Source organism: Pristis pectinata, chromosome 25, assembly GCF_009764475.1.
Source record: "Pristis pectinata isolate sPriPec2 chromosome 25, sPriPec2.1.pri, whole genome shotgun sequence".
NCBI lineage: Eukaryota > Metazoa > Chordata > Chondrichthyes > Rhinopristiformes > Pristidae > Pristis > Pristis pectinata.
The window spans coordinates 17883583-17901725 of record NC_067429.1 but is presented as its reverse complement, the minus strand read 5'-3'; the positions used below and the strand labels follow the sequence as shown (position 1 = coordinate 17901725).

The window sequence follows — 18143 nt, the reverse complement described above, 5'->3', positions numbered from 1 at the left end:
ATTTGCCTTAACAATCTTCCCCAGTAAGCTATTCCAGAATGTAACGTCCTTGTCAATGAAAGGATGATTTTCTTATTTTTCACATCAGCCTTTATGTTTTATTATCAGGTTTCCTTTTCATTAAGCTGGTTATTTGCATTCTTTTCTGTTCAGCTATAAACTTTCCATAATATTCCCAGTGTATTCTGATCAACAGTCCATTCAGTGACAGGAAAACCTCTTTCCATCTATAATTCATTCTGCTCTTAGACACTCTAATATTCCCCTTTTTTGTTCATTCACAGGATGTGGTCATCATTGGCGAGGCCACCAGTTATATCCATCTCTAATTACTAACAAAACTGAATGCTTGCCCATTTCAGAGGGCAGTTAAGAGTCAATCACATTGCTGTGGACCTGGACTCACACACAGAATCGTAGAGTAATACAGCACGGAAACATGCCCTTCCACCCAACTCATCCATACCCACAATGGTGCCCACAAAACGAGGCCCACACCCCTCTAAACCCATCCCATCCATGTACTTATCCAAATGCCTTTTGACAGGCTAGATGGGAGAACAATGGAAGATTTTCTTTTCTGAAAAAAGATTGGTGAACCACATGGGTTTTTACATTTGTTGGTTTTTTGAACACCATTACTGATACTTACACCAGATTTATTTAAGTTCTTGGATTTAAAGATTCCAGCACCCATATGGAACTCATGTCTGTGGATAAATAGTTCAGATTGCGGGATACCAGTCCAGTTATTTAACCGCATTGCTACCATACCCCATCTAGTTGGTTTGCCTTTCTGATAACTGTTACATATGTTCTAATGGAGCAAGATATTTACATATCACCCTTTCCAGTTTCTTTCCTTGATTCATTCTTGTCAATAATTTGCCATTATTCTTATAATCCCAAGATGATTGAGGAGTGTTCATAATGTATTGTTATAACTATCACTGAGAATAGGATGATGTTATTTGCATTATGTTCCAGATATAGTGTATGATCATGCGTTTTTTTTATCAAAGTTTACAAGGAACATCAAAATGACAGGAACGTTAATAAGGCTGGATGGAATAAAGCTACATTACCCTATATCTGGCCAACTTCCCACTCAAAGTGGTGTTTCAGTTTATTATGATCTTCCCCTTATTAACTGATCCTGACATTGTGACAGTATTCACAAACTAAAATACTTGATCATACACTAAATCTGGAACATGATATGAATAGCATTATTCTTTTATCAGTGATAGCTATAACAAAGCATTATGAAAGTTTCTCTATAACTCTCTGTATTTATCTGGTGTTAGTCTAGGATATATGATCCAGAAGGATTCTTTGTTCAATTCCTGATCTCTGATGATTGTTCCTGGCTTGGTACAACACGCAAAATGCTGGAGGAACTCAGCAGGTCAGGCAGCATCTCTGGAGGGAAATGGACACTCAAAGTTTTGGGTTGAGATCCTTTATCCGGAGGGTAAAGGGTAATACAGCATCTTGTGTGTTGCTCCAGATTCCAGCATCTGCAGTCTCTTGTGTCTCCATGTTACTGGCTTGGTGGTAGAAATGAACTCAGCAGCCCAGGCTGGAGATGTGGCTGATTGGTAGACATTGATCCCTGCTATAGTGGATGCATGAAAGTTGGGTGGAGGATTGAAGTGGGGCTTGGTTGTGGCTTTTAACAGTGATAGATTCCTCCTGCTGAGCAATTAGCACTAATTCACAGCGAATTACAGGAAAACTGCTGGCAACCAGAGAACTGCATCTCAATATGTTTTCCTTTCCTTGCTGGACAACTTGAGGTAATGAGTAGAAGATATACAAATACTAGGACACTACAATTAGGAATTATATTTTATTCAGATTTGCTACAAAGCTTCTGTTGACCTTTATCACTCACAAACTAGGGGCTTCTGCAGGTTAAGCTCAAAACCCTATCAAGTTTCATCTTTTTATATTAGACCAACACAAATTACAATATACAGAGTTGCAACAGAGGAAGAAACAGTATTAATTGATAAACATGCCATCATCATCCACAGCTACTGCGATGCTTATTTTTCACAAAAATTGTACAGTCAAGTGTTAAATGCTTCAGCAATATTAGCAATGAATATAAATTTAACATGGGAGCCCAAAGATATGTACAGCACGTGGAATGGAAAGCAACAGATGGGTACACTGAAACAATGTGACATACAACGCTTGAATTTATAGCAATGTTATAAGGATGTACCTTCAACAGTATTGCAACAGGGGGAAGAATAAGAGGAAGATGGTACTCTTTTCAGAAAATATAAAGCAGATCAAAGTTTTGTGTTAAAAGGAAACACAACTGGAACTGTTCATGTTTCAATGTTTCAAGGATTAAATTCAAATCTGCAGGCAAGTGATGCTGAATTCACATTTAATGTCTGTGAGGCAATGTTCACCCTCAATACTGAAGTTTAATTCATTTGCATGATGTGGCCTTGTTCGAAGCTGGTGGTAGGTTTGCTTCTTGAATCATTGCCGTCTAAGTGGCTCTTGTAAGGATTCCTGCTTTGCAACAGTGAGTTACAAGCCGAGTTGTGAGCCAAGTAACGCTGGTGTCACTAGAATTATTCGACAAGGGGCTTAAACATAAAGATACCACTAAAACAAAATGGAAAAAAAATCCTGATGCTGACAGGAATTTGTTGTGGAAAATGGGTAATCTCCTGCTGAGTGCCGACTTTCCAGACATATCTCTGCATGCACTGTATGATAATAGAAACAAATTTTATGGTAGTAAGGTATTACTGACCTTTCAGACACCTATTCATAGCCTGCATGGAGATTATTACATTTCACACAACTAGTGAACTTCTGATATTTAATTACAAATGGAAGTAATAGTTAAAAAGATATTATTTTTTATTTAAGGATTAAGTTATTCAAAAATGCAAGGCATGTGCCCTCATTTAGAGGTGCTGGCGTTTAGAAGGCCACAGGGAGAGAAAGCAAAATTACATTAGAGTTGATGAGTGTATTTCCACTGTCTGGGGTATTCAGTGAAGACTCCAATCAGATAATCTATAATAATTTAACAGGAAAAATAATGTGGTAGAATATATCCCACTGTAATGCATTAGCAACATTATGAAGAACTTGGAAATCAAAAATGTTTAAAAAAAAACAGGCTTCCAATTCCAGTAATAATATTGCTTGAAGGTAATCCTTCCACCATGTTTATGATGCCATTTAACACCCAGCAATCAGAGGACATTTTCTCTTTTGTGTGAATTATCTGAGGACTTGGAGGGCACTTTCCCTTTTTATCCCATATTAAAAAATCAGACCAATGTATTTTTGCAATGTCATCAAAAGAAATACATTTTTTATTGCTTTACTCGATGAGTGATTGAAATAAATAAACTCAAGATAATTAAGCCCTTCAACCCTACTGATCTCCTTTACTACTAAACTAGGTCAGCACCATGCCAAATTAATTAAAAGCACGCTCTAGAGCTTGCAAAATGCAAATGTGCAATTAAAGACGGAGCTGCTGTCTTGAAGGATAAACAGTGAAATGATCCAGGATGCAGAGCTGTGCTGCGAGACAAACATTGCAAGTTTTCCCCATTACAGCAAAGGACGTTCAAGGTACTTCCTTACTCCAGAAATTCACACACTAATGCAACTTCTTAAATTAAGTTTCTGCAGACAGATATAATTCATTACTACCAATTTTAACAAGTGCACATTTAACTACAGAGGATACAATGGTCAAAAAAAGTATTCATACATTAGCAGTTTTGCTGTCAAATGCCAATTTACGCACATGTGCATGTGCGCACACACACGTTCACACACACACAAAATAAAATTGCAGGCCAGCTGCAAATTGTGATTTGCTAAATTGCAAGTTAGTATAGTTTGCAGACAAACCTATAGTATAGGCCATACCACCATGGCTTGTAGGGTTATTTTGCTGATTTTGCTGCTGAGTCCAAAGTCATCTCATAATGTCTTTAAAGATAAGCTTGAAGTGGATTAATGAATTCTAGCATTCAATGTTGTGGTTAAAATAACCATTGACTTTTGATATTTTCGCTTCCAGTAAAGCAAAGGAGGTCACATTTCATCACTCACTCATTAAATAAGGAATATATCAAATGGCAGGCTGACTAATTAAGGACTACCATTCTCCGTGCACACATGGACACTACTAGTAATACAGTTTATACTATATAAACAATTCAGGTTCTCTTATTGTAGATTTTTGATGATTAACCATGATCAGCTCTGGAAATACACATCTTTATTGATAATTAATTCAAATAAACTGAATTATAAATGCTCTCAGAGATCTCAAAGGTCAAAGCTTGGAAGGTAGTAATTTTGATTGCAGGTATTTAAAATAATGTCCTATACTGTGATCAAACCCAAGCACTGCATTTCTTATTGATTTTTTATAAACTCAGTAGGCAAGTATGAAGAGGATATCTGAGCAGTCAGCTAAGTGGCCAACAAGTGAAAGCTTTGCAAAAAAACTCCATGATCATGAAGCTGGTCAGGGACAGGACTATAGATCTGACCATTTTTGAATGTAAACATTAAACATATTACACATAGATGTACATATATGTGTGTCCTTAACATGATTAATGATTATTGTGGGGCTCCCTACTGGCTTGTCCTTGCACATACCCCTACACCTGGCAACATAATGCTTGAGCTACAAAGAGCTAAATTTAGCTCTTTAATTTAGCTTGAGCTAAATTTGCAAATCTGATCGAATATCTTGCTGCATTACCTAAGGCAAATTGAATTGGAGAGGATGTGGGCATTACATGTATGTAATGCTCTGCATTATTGCATTTCCCAAACCAAGCCATTAAAGAGCTTAAGTATTCAAAGTCTTGTTGACAAGACAGTTACTTCTCACAAACATTTAAAGAAAACCTCGGGAGTGGAAGACTGTCAATCACTTCAGTAATGCAGGTAACACCTTCTTTCACACTTTTAGCATGCAAACAGTTTGTTAATTAAAAAAAGTGGCTTGGTGAGCCTAAACTAATAGTTGCTTAAATTACATTGCTTTGTAATTATTTTATTTCCCCCTATTAGCTGAGAGAACTGTCCAAGGACTTCAATGGTCATATGCCCATTTATGTTGATGGAAGCTGTGTGCCTTGATCTCCTATAGCTGACGTGCGTAGTCTGGATTCTTTTCAAACTTCCATCCAGAACAGAGGCTCAGTTTTATATATTTGGCGACCTGACGTCCTCCTGCCAAGTTGTATCCATGGTCAATCGAACCCTTCTGTTGTAGTGCCAGACCCCTAGATCTGGAGGGATTTCTAAAGTAATTTTCTTGTAAAAGGGTCAATATAAAATGCATTCCAAAGACAACTTTTTCCCCTGGCTGGGCAGTATGTGAATAATTACAGAGAAATATAAAGAAAGCTTTGTTTTGCTAGGTTTAAAAGAAGTTCTAATTATTGATCATATTATTTAATAGTAGATGACTGTAAATTCCATCAAGGAAGCAAAATTATTGTAGGAATTAATAAAGGTTCATGAATTTTGCAAAAGTAACACGAATGATAAGGACATAAAAAGAATCACTCCAAAACCTAAATTCTTAATTATTAATGAAAAGTGACAAACTGTTTCTCTTTACTTGCCATGGTCATAATTTATTGGTATGATTTGAGCAAATAATCACTGCATTGTGAAGATCTTGGAGTGCTGCTTATGTGCAATATCTCACTCCCCTGAATTAGCAAAAATTCCATTGTAAAATGGTCTACTTCAGCCATTCAGCATGATTAGAATGTTTAACATTTGCATCCATATGAAGATAATACAGCTATGGCCCATGAGTGTGTATATGAATTACTCTACCATTTCACTGAAACAAACGATACGCTGCTTGGATTAACAGGTAGAAATTCAGAGCATATTGCTAACAGAAACAGTTGCAAAGAAGCAGAATACTTTCACTGTCTGTATTTACGGGAAATAACAATGTCACTATGAATGTTTTTATGCAATTTATAATGTACAATCTTATTTAAACTATTCACAGATAATCTTGGCTGAAGTACACGTATCTCAGCCTTAGGTTATTTGACTTGAAAAGCACAAGGTCTTGGTCAAACAAAGAAGTTTACTTTCCACACAGGCAAAATGGGGAATAAATGCCTGGGAATGCATTGAATGATTTATGTTTTAAACCCCACTGAAAATTCTCCAAGCTTCAGAAAACACAACGTCAAGTTCACCCATAAGACAATCAAAAGTGTTATACTGAATATATATGGTCATCTCTGGAGTGAAAGGATCAATGGAAGATCGCAGTAAATGTAAGAACAAGATCAAAAGGATAATCAGAGAGGAAAAATAATTGGCAATGTTTATTGCTACAGAACACAGAATCCTTCAAGCACTGCATTTCAAGCGGATAGTGAAGGAAAAGATTTCACATGAAGAGTGAAATTGAAAAACAATGCAGAATAAATCAATCCAGTCAATGAATATCTTCTTAACAAGACCACAACAGCATGTGCTGCATTACTAAAAAGAAATTCATGCCATTTTTGTGAATAAGCAGGAATTCAATGAAATGAGCTCCATTGGGAATTGGGAAGCCGATTTGTTAAGATATTTTGGGACAGAGTATAATTTGAGACATGGAACATGTACAGCATTCTTTGAAAGAACAAATGATTTTTGAACAATGGTTTGCAAAGCCTTCCATTAGTCGAATAATTCATGCCTCCTGTCTGGTCTGTTGTAGACTAAATGATAAAGATTTATTACTGTGGTTTATCAATAATTCTTTCCTTGTGGTATCATGAGACTACCAGAATGGCTGCAGATGAAATAGATTTTTTTTCCTTTTTACACAATAATTTTAATGTTCCTGTGGTCTTTTGCCAATATATTAACACTATCTATGCAAGGGAGTAGAGTCAGGGTATGATCTCAGTGAAACACTGCTGATCATCACAAACAAAAGTATGTCCCACTGGATGGGAGGCAAGCTAATGCAGTCATCTCATTCAAGGACAGGCAACCACAGACCCATTAATATCTGGTAAAATATTTAATCATCAATCAAGAGTCACCTGTTGCAGAGTTATGGTTCCTGGAAGGAGACATTCTGGTCAATTTGCAGAAGTGAAATCCAAAGTGGATAACATCAAACAAATTCTTCTAAACAGATTTTGATAATCTTCCTTAGAAAAGGCTTGTTGAGATTGGGAGGCAGCAACATTTCTAAGTGAAATGTAGATATGGATAAAGCAAAACCTGAAGAAAAGGCAGCAAGTAATGGGGGCTCGTTGGGGGAGTGGTGTCAAGATGAGGTGGGGGTATGTTCCAGAAGCAGTGTCTGGGTCTCCCAGCACTCCTCTCGTGGTAGACTTGCATTTAGGAACATAGTCCAGCTCGTACTGAACAAGATGGAGAGCTCAGCATGTGAGGTGGAGGAAGCAGTAAAAACCTCAAAATAAAACATGCAAATAGACAAATCAACAACAACTGACATTTGATGACTCTGGACTGAAAAATGTAGCTGGACAATAGAAGTAGATAAAGGTGAATGGAAAGTGATTTGGGGTGATACTGGACTCAGTGTATACTAAGTGATAAACAAGATGAGCAGAATCTTAAATCAAGATGCTGGATATAAGTGAGAAGATGTCATGTGAAATTCTCTGGACAGACCTTGAATATTGTGTTCATTCACTAAGATACAAGAATAACGCACAAAGTAAGGAAGAACTCAGTACCTAACTCCACTGTGTCAAAGCATTAAATAAAAAATAGGATTCCTGTAGGCTTAGTGTACCTTGGTGCTGATGGTCAATGCTGACTTGGTCGGTGGTTCTGTGCTATATAATTGAGCTGTAACAATACTCCACAGAAATTGGAGCTTTTTATTCTGGAAAGGAAGTAACTGAGAGGGTAAATTATATCAGCCTACAAGCCATTAAATGGCAAAAAAAAAGGTAGGCAAAGCACTGCTTCACAGAGTACCAGGCCACTGGAACAGAGGGGCACAGACTGAAACTGCCCTACAGATAAACTAACATTGGAAAAATTTACTTGGAAAATCTTTTGACTGTCTCTTTGTTAGGAACATGGGCATAGAAGTGCAGATTCATTTAAGAGAGATGAACTGATGGCAAAGTTAATGGCTCCAAATAATGTAGGTTGTCCAAGCTGGGAAAGTGCTCCATGTCACATGGTGAAGTTCTCTACATCAGCAGTTCCCAATCTGGGTGCACGACCACCCCCGCCCCCCCCCCCCCCCCACCATCAAGAGGCTCCAAAGGTTACAAGGGGTCCATGAACAACATTGAGGCAACTTAGCTAGAAAGTTCACAAAAAAGGTAAAAGTAAAATAAAAATAACAAAATAAAAAGTTGCCAGCCATAAAGCCATTAGCATTCCCCAGGAATCTCTGGTACACCCCAATTCCTTATAAGGAATGGGTAGTGACATCATCGACCATTTATGGGAGGGAATGCATATTGAAGAGTGGAGCTTTCATTCAACAAGATTGGGAGACACTGCACTCCTGAACACTGTTGGAAGTTGTTGACTGAACATTAATTAGGCAATGTGGTCATCTTCTGCATTGAGTAACTACCCCCTCTTGTGGCAGAGCTTAGAATAAAAAATGCACTCGATTACTGATTTTAATAAATACCAAGCAACTCGGAGACATCTGTGATTCAAGTGCATGCAAACATTTTGAGATACGGGCCTCCTCTTTTCAATAATCCACTTAAATGTTAAAGTACACAATACTGAAGCTTTTCAGCACCATGAAATTATGCATCTCTTCAACATTGATGTATGTTTTATTTTAATCACCATGGGTTTCTGTTGGGCAGTTTATTTAAAAGTTCTACTGGTTTCATGTTGGGATTTTTAAAAATAAGTAGTAATGAAAATTTTATAGGAGTAAGTCCTGTAAGAAACCAGGAAGGATTAAAATTTCAGAACAATATATTTTAAAGATTACAAATGTGAAACATGTAAACATACAACTAAACTAATGAGTGTCTGCTGGGGAAGTGCTGGTTTATATGAAGGGAAGGGGTGGAACAGGATGTAAATTCTGACCTTATAACATATTGTGAGTCTAAGATGCCATTTCTTTTTGCTATAATTTGTCCATATAGTTGGTTAGGACCAAATTTTAAGTGAGGAATTTGCTGCAGTCTTTCATATTTACAAATAATCTAACTATGATCCCCCTGACTTAACCCATTCAACTCCCATTTTAATAATGTTCACAAGGACTTGCCATCATAATGTTAACATCTGATTGTAAGTGCTTCAATGTTTGCCAATTAATGAAACTGGAGGTATATAAACTTTAGATTAATACAGATGTTAATCAAGTTTGAACTCCAACTATTTATGAACAATCAGACTTAAAAATGAATGTCATGCACGTCCACACTTTTAACTTTACTGTCCTGTACAAGAGCAATAATAACAGGTGGTGTAATAATGTTAGAATCTATTAAAAAACACACAGCAATTGATCAATAGCTATACTTGCTCAGCACCATAAAATTATCAATTAGGAATATTACAAGATTGAAAATAATATAAAACTTGGGTTAATACTGGCTCAATGAAGCAGTAAAGTCCTGCAGTGCCTTGAGCATAGAATGGCTCCCTTACTGACCACACTAGTTAAATAAAAATTCTAGCTTGCTACAATGCAATTCATCATTAACATGCATATTTACAGGGCAGTGCTTCCTAGAATTCCAGAATTTCATCAATTATTTTGCTGAATAGTTAAGCAACTTGGTTTCTGCCAGTTGCCAGAATTGCCTGCAATATCATTATGGAATTTTTACCAGTCAATTGCTCATCTTTTGCAGCACTTTGCTCCTCAAAACAATTGATAATTACAATCAGTTCAAGTTTATACTGTTATAAATTGATATAAAAATCATTTATGACACAATATTTCTGGCTTAAGGCTCTATTTTGGTCTTAAAATTGTAGCATGAGATACGTAAATAAATACTGCAAAATCTCTGATCACATTAACCCCACCCAGAAGCCTGATTTCCAATTTTTGAAATATGCAAACTGCTGCCTCTATAGTATGCTTACACTGTTATAGCAAATTAGGTTCAGCTTACAGTAGAAAAATGTATTCACCGTGTACATTTGCAGACCTTCCTGGTATTATGCAATATTGCTGCATAAAACAGGACTCAAGATCTTTACTGGATTACAGGGGCTGAAATTTGTTTTGGTGAATGTCTAACAGAATACTGGTTGTAGGTTGTACTCACCTCTACTTTGGTTCCACTGAAATGCCCAGAAGTGAATACAAATCATGTCAATATTCTTCAAGTGTTTCCCAGTCAGTGACCAAGAATAAATATCTCCCTCCAACTGTCCAGAGAAATAGTCATAGAGTCACACTGCAAAGCCCACTAACTCCACACCCATTTTACACTTTTTATCATCCCCACATTCCTATCAACTCACCCCAGATCCCACCACTAGGGACAATTTTACAGTGACAAATTAACTAACTAATCTGCACATCTCAGGGACATGGAGGGAAACTGGAGCACTTGGAGGTAACACATTTGGTCACAGGGAAAACATCCAAACTCCACACAGACAGCACTAGAGGACAGGTTCAAAGACAAGAGGCCAAGGTTGAGGCAGCAGGTCCACTAGCTGCACCACTGTGCTGGAAGTGTGAATGACAGGAACTGAATGTACTTTCTTCAGATCAACAAATGATAAGCTGGAGGAACTCAGTGGGTCAGGCAGCATTTGTGGAGGGAAATGGACAGTCGACGTTTTGGGTGAAAAGGAACAATGCAACTCCAGTCCAGATAAAGGGTCTCGACCCAAAACATCAAATGTCCATTTCCCTCCATAGATGCTGCCTGACCTGCTGAGTACCTCCAGTGCCTTTGTGCGTTGCTCCAAATTTCCAGCATCTGCAGTCGCCTGTGTCTCCATCAGGATTTGAACTGATTAGGACAGTACAACACGGCTCTGTATTTATTATTTGTTGCTTTTACCCACAACCTCTCCCCAACACACCACCCGCCATTTTGCTGCCTCTTTTCCCTAAGTTGCTGAGCTGCATCCAGCGTATATCCTATTGGCAGGTCAGGCTACGTCTCTGCAAAGAGAAAGGTTCAACTTTCAGGTTGAAGATCCTTCATCAGATCTGGAAAAAAAACAATTTACAAACTTGTTTTTCTCCCTCTTTCCCAGTTCTGATGAAGGATCTTCAACCTGAAACATTAATTCTATTTCTCTTTTCACAGATGCCGGGCCTGCTGTGTGTTTACAGCATTTTCTGTTTTCATTTCAGACTTCCCACATCTGCAAATTTTTTAAACTTACATTCCCAAGGTTGTGAACAACCCCTCAGCTTCCAGACAGTTATTTTGTGTTAGCCAAAACAATGACCATTGATCAGTGGTTGTTTGTATAGGGAGAGCACAGGCCTTCACAGATATATGCTCCATCAAATGTTGCTGCATAGTGATTAGTAGAACAACTCTGTTTTATTTCTCTGTGTATTAATATTATAAGTACATGGGGGGAGTCTTCCTCAGGCCACCATTTATAATGAAATCATGAACTCTTTAACAAATAATAAATTTTCAATCTTCATCAAACTGTGAGCACCAAATGGGCTGACAATACATTGACAGATTATTTCAAGCTGGGTCCATTGGACAAGTAAACCATCCTACTTATTGTAAACAAGCCACTGGGTTCCAGTGCAGTACTGAAAGAGTGATGAAGTATTTGAGACGCCAACATGCGACAATGGAGATGCTTTCTTTTGAATGAAGAGTTGACTGAGCCCTCATCTCCTCTCTTGGGGATGAGTAAAAAAAAATCTTTGGCACTATTTTGAGGAAGAGAAAGGGAGTTATCCTGGTAACCTGCGCAACATTTATCTCTTAATCATTATCACGAGAAACAAATTATCTGATCATTATTATACTGGTGTTTCTGGGATCTTGCTGTGCACACATTGGCTCAGTGTTTCCCGTTTTACAACAATGACCACATTTCAAAGATGCCTCATTGGCTGTGAAGCACTTTGTTTCTTGAGACCATGAAAGTAAGTCTTTCTCATGCAAATTTTATCTGAAATTCTCACATTAGTCTTACGAAGTTGATGCATGTCAACAGAAAATCATCTTCACTAGCAGCAAGCATTAACCTACAAGAACACAGGTCAGTCATAATATATCTATTCCAACATTGACTAAGAATGGTTAACTCCTCCCAGAGCAGCACTGAATCCTGACGTTTTTCCAACCTGTGTTGCTTGACACCATTTCGGGTAGTAGATTGCTTTACGAGTACAGAGTAAAGATCTTTGGCCTTAATAAGTCATTAGGTTATAATGCAGCACTGCTGTATTATTTGAGATGCCAGCAAGTTTTGGTCAAAGTATTAACTGAGGCTCTGTCTGCTTTCTTGGGTATGTGTAAAAGAACCTATGCACCGTTCTGAGGAAGGGAAAGGGAGTTATCCTGGTAGCCTGTGCAACATTTGACTCTTAATCATCATCACAAAAACAGATTATCTGGTCATTATCAAATCAGTGTTTCTACGTGGCTTCCTGCTCAGCTCAACACATGACCTTTGCTGATGGCAGGATGAGCAGGTGATGTACTTGTTGGCCTACACTTCTGCAGCTCTACAGCAGAAACCTGAAGAAGGGCAATAGGATAAGGCAGAATGAGATGATCTCTATTTTCCTTTGCTTACAAGAGCACAGCATGAATCAGTGCTGCCCCATGAGCTCACTGGTATTGTGCAGGGATTTGCTGTAATGACTTTAATGCAAAAATAATTTTCAAATCCAGATCTTGTCATTAGTATAATGACATTATTGATAGCAATAGTATGTCACTTCTGAAAATAAAGGAACCTAAATAAGGACAAACATTATACATAAACTTAAAAGGGAACATCCTAAAATTAAAGTGGTATTGTCAATTTTATTCTGCTTTGTATGAATTCATGCTACACCTCATTAAAAGATATGATATGATGGTTGAGGAAATGCTCAATATACATTCAAAATAAAGTAGGTTCTGAGGGATAATTTAATTTAAACACAGAGGGGAATATCATAAGAAGCCTACCCAATACTAGCAAAACATGCTACAGACATTATAAATTAATTAGGTCCTGTCAGATACTTCAAAAGATCCTCACTACACTACTTAAGAATCTATTGGACAAGTTTAATCAAATTAAAAAGTATCAGAGGATTAATAACTTCATATAAGCTAGATTATACCTTATAACAGGAAATTTAATCAACATTCAGCTAACATGGTTGAAACCCATAAAAGAAACAATTTAACTTTTTCTGAAGTTGTATACATTTCACCAAATACAATTATCACATATACACAAGTGAAATTAACCAATTGCAATACAATCTCAAACAGTGGGCACAAGGCTTATGCAAACCAGTTGGCTACCGAAACCTCTAAACTGTAACAATCTGCAACGATAAAAGTATTTATCAAAAATCCAATATGGCTCAGTGTTTTCTACCTTTCCCCACAACTAAAGGAGTAACTGGCAGGTCAAAACAAGAGTTGCGTTTGATGTGTAACCTGCTGCTTCAACTCAAATGTTCAATCATTTGTCTGCCAATGTTCATTGTAATATCCAGGAAGGATAATAGCCATTTCTATGTTCATCAAAGTGAGGGATGTCAGTGCGAGGGACGTGGAACATTTTTCTAGTATTTGCAAGGTAAATTAATACTAAGTATTCATAGGAGATGAACAAGATGCTTCCTCTCTATCCTTACGGCATGGATCTGTGACCCTACACCAATTTCTACCTTTCCTCCCTCCCCTCCATGATTAATCTCACACTGTGATTTCTAATTTAATGATAATTACTGTTGTTGGCTCTTGCTTCTTGTGAAGTGGACTCAGAAGGCCAAAAGTCATTTCCCTTCAGACACTTGGAGGCAAGGAAGGAGATTTTCATTTCGTCAGACTAGACAAGATTCCAAAACCAAGTTCCTGAGTTGAAGGGGTAGTGTGTCAGTACAATACACACTACAGTCCCTTCTAAAATACCACAGATGGAAAAATAATCACATTTTGTAAGTAGCAGCTTTTAATATATTTTGTTTTTTAAATAAAGCCTAGAAATTCTTACCTGTTTGGTCCTGTTAAATGCACCATTTGATTGTGTCAGTGCATTGCATCTTGCCTTGGAAATTCAGTTCTGTTGAGTTGATGCCAATGGAATGAATTTCAGAGGCAAAGTACAATGTACTGCAGCATATAGCACCAATCAGGGATGAATTTCAAGGGAAATGTATTATCCTCATCCCTCCTGTCCTGTTGCCCACAGGCAGTCTGCCTTCTTTATCCAGAAGAATTGAGCAGATTATGGTAGAACTCATGCTGCTGGCTTTGCTGGGGATTATTAATAGACTGCAATGTGGTTCAGCTAGTCACCAGAAAAACTCAGTTACTCAATGGAACAAATGAGATGTCACTTGACAGTGGGTTTTCAATGACTTGTCCAGCACCCTATTGCCAGAATTAATGCTTGCCTTTCCAACCAAGCATTTCAGTTGGTCTCGTGGGATCTACGGGAACGAGATTCTGAACCCACTGAGCTGGCTTTGTTAGATTAAGTTAGGTGTTTACCTAACTTGCTGGGAGCAGCAGCGCTGAAATTCAGGGCACCAGCAGCCACTTATGGGCTGTGCGACAAAGACCATTTTGTTATAGGGACAGAGAGTGTATAGTGGCTGGGGGCACAGAGTAGGGTTGAGCCATTAGGCACTGGGGTTAGGTGACACACAATTGGATAATCAGTTGGAAGAAAACAAAAAAAAAGGTGGATTCTCTTCAGCATTCACTTCAAATGAGATGGTACCTAATTCAGATATTTTGGAAAGCCTGTGGGAAATGTGCAGACATCCCAGTGAGTTTTCTGTAGGCCACTGGACCAGGGTGCATTGAATGGCCAAGGGCTGCAAGCCTCAACCAGTGAGGCCCACTGATGAATAACACTGCTGGAATTTCAGCCCCTACAGTTTTAATGTTACCTGTATGGTTATCTGGTGAGATACTAACTCTTCTACTTAAGTGATTGAAACAAGTTCTTCACAGTAGCAAATGCTTTAGTATGGATGTTACTTCATATTTTATTCATTTGGTGGCCCTCTAAAACAATTTCTTGTTACCACATGCTACTTCCTAGTGTTGTTTATGGTGATGATACTTTGCGCTACTAAAAGAACAGTTTAATGTAATGCATGGAAGATAAATTGCTGAGCATTTGTTGTAGCCCTTCAACCGAATTAGAATACTTATTAATATGGAACCCTACTATGCATTGTATTTCTGGGCAATGGACCACTAGCTTGTGGATAGTGCCTCAATGTCAACTAAGTCTATGCCCTGTGGAGTTGTGGACTAAACAAGCTGAAGTTCCAGTACAGCAATGGTCCTGGGATTGGGTGGAACTTTGTCAGGTAATGGATGGAATGGTCCCCATCTGCCTACATTACAGATTGGAAAAGCAGCTGTGTAAATGGCACATCCCCCTATTCAAATGTCAGTGAGCATCCCTACACCATGTCAGACATACTCCAGTGTTAGATTCATTATACTGTGTCCCCTTCATTCTCCATGGCAATGGTAAGAAGTGGGGAAAAAGAAGGGTGAAGTCTTTCACAACCTGAGTGTTACTATGGTGTCTAATGGGAGAAGCATTCCTCTCCCTTATGATATGAGTCAAGTTTACGTCTAGGTCATCGAGATACCTCAACCTCATTTGAAATAACAGGCAAACTGAAGAACTAGTTTACTCTTGGGCATAAACCTGTGATGATAAAAGGGTAGAGTGAGGTAAATCTCATTCTTAAATATATTCTCTGCTGGAATGGTTTATTAAGTATATTCCTTGCACTAGCATTCTCCATCCTGTGGAGAGCTCATTCAATCACAACATCAGACTCTAGCATCTGTAATACACAGCTCCAGAAACTGATCTGACCATGTAATATTTCTTTTTTACAGTGCAGTCTGGTTCTTACATTTTATACTACAAATTACATGGGTTTCAGTCAAACATCTACACAAACACCCACCTTTTTCAGTACATATGCAATGGCAATAAGTGGGAAGATCTACCAAGTATGGCACAATGAATAACAAAAGGAATGAATGATAAAGCCTGGTAGATCACAGTAGATACAATAGAAAAACTGCAAAATTTAACATTTTCAGTATCTTTAACTTTGTAATCACCTACTGCATTAGTCCATTACAATAACCATTATTCAACTTTCCATTCCGAGGTTTCTATACATGTTGTTTAATTCCACTTCATATTCACCTGTTCAGTAACAAATTAATGAAATTTGGTTTATATTTTCTTTAAATTACACATCTAAAGACAATCTTTGTTAAGACAGGTACTGGTACCTTCACACTATGCAGATATAAAAGGACATCAGCATTGTTAACGTGGCGCCATAATGCTCTTAATTACAGAAAGAAATAAAATGAATTGATAAAGAATGATTGTTTACATCAATCTGTCAAAAGAAATCACACATGTAACAAGAAAAAAAACACACTGCCTTTGATTTCAGTCATTAGAAAGACGTGCCTTCTCACATATGATGTAATGGCAGGTTGGACCTCTTGGTATTCTTAAGCAACAGGTCACCAAGGACTTGTGAGCAACAGAAACCTTGCAATTTACTTTTGCAATAAGGATGCCCCTGGTGAACATTCATTTGTTCGAGCCTTTTGATATTATTAAAACTAAATAAGCCGAATGGGAAATTACTAGTTCTGTGGCTTGAGAAGCAAGTCCAATCTAGTGCAGACCAGTTCATTGCAGCCCATTCATAATTCACTGGACAAATTCAATTTGGCCATCTGTTTGAAAGTGACTTGGCAAACTGTATATATGTAAGACAATAATGCAAAAATTCCCTTAAACACAACCTCTTGCACTGAGTGCAACTGGTACAAACCTTTCAGAGGAAAACAAACAGGGAAATGTCCATTTTTCAAGACCTGTTGCTCCTGCATGAAGGTTTATTTTAAGTACAGGTGATGTAACACTATCTTCTCATCTAAATTGCATTGGAATTCTTCAGTGACTCTAAACTTGTCTCCAGTTCTGTTACCTGCATGAAGAACATGGAAAATATTCATGTTAACAGGAAGTATAAGGAGGAGATAAAAGTTGGCAAGGTTATCATACATCTGAAGCTGGCCTGTGGAAGATCACCCTCCCTTCAGCAGGGCCCTGACTTTGATCTTGTTTTCTGCATTCTAGACTGATCTTGCCTTGTCAGTTATTTGCTTCTGCTATTTTCTAATGGGTCATTTGCAGGAACATACCTGCAGGATAATATGCTTTCCTCTTGTTGACAGAAATAGGAACATATGTGCCAAGAAATAATTTTGCCCAGTAACACACTCCTTGTGTACCATGCAATTATACTTATAAGAAAATAAAAGGCTAATGGAAATCCAGGACTTACTTAGTGGATTGCAAGCCCACAATATTCTGTTCCAGGGTCCTCTGTGCACCTGATCTGTAATGCACAGAGGCTTCCAGACATGTGCAGTAGCTCCAGTGATGTGCAATACATGTCTGGAGGCCACTTCTATGATCTTCAGTGGACCCCTCTGCAAACTACTCCTGCTGAAGTAAGATGTCAAATTGCCTGAGACATCTACGCCTTTGCATCTTAAAGGGGATCAAGTAGGTCCTCTTTCAGTAGTTTACTTACCTGCCTCTCTTTCGACCCTGCGTAGTCTCCCCAAGGTAGTGACCAACACCCCAACTGGAAGTAATATGGATGGGTACCCACTGGTCAGTGTGGACGTGGTGGGCTGACTGGCCTGTTTATGTGCTGTATGACTCTATGTAGTGGATTGGAAAGGGCAGACTCACATGATGTAGGCCTTGGTTTATACAAAATGTATATTGATGTGAATAGAGCCAGGTTAACTCTTCACTTTCATCTCTCTTGGTCATCAACCCTGTAAAGCAGAAATCCCTTGGTGTAGGGGGGAGAAATTTAAACAGAGCTGCTGGTTGTCCTCACCTCCCAGAAGAACCGA

General features: G+C 38.1%; 1 protein-coding gene across 2 annotated transcripts in view; it reads right to left on the bottom strand.

Moving 5' to 3' along the window:
* Positions 1-8305: 8305 nt before the first annotated feature.
* Positions 8306-18143, bottom strand: part of LOC127583150 (neurabin-2-like) — a 176026-nt gene continuing 166188 nt past the window's right edge. For both annotated transcript variants that reach the window (XM_052038949.1, XM_052038948.1), the window contains one exon: positions 8306-17197. In XM_052038949.1, coding sequence (XP_051894909.1) covers positions 17144-17197 — 54 coding nt within the window. In that variant the 3' untranslated portion in view covers positions 8306-17143. The remainder of the gene's footprint in view (positions 17198-18143) is intronic.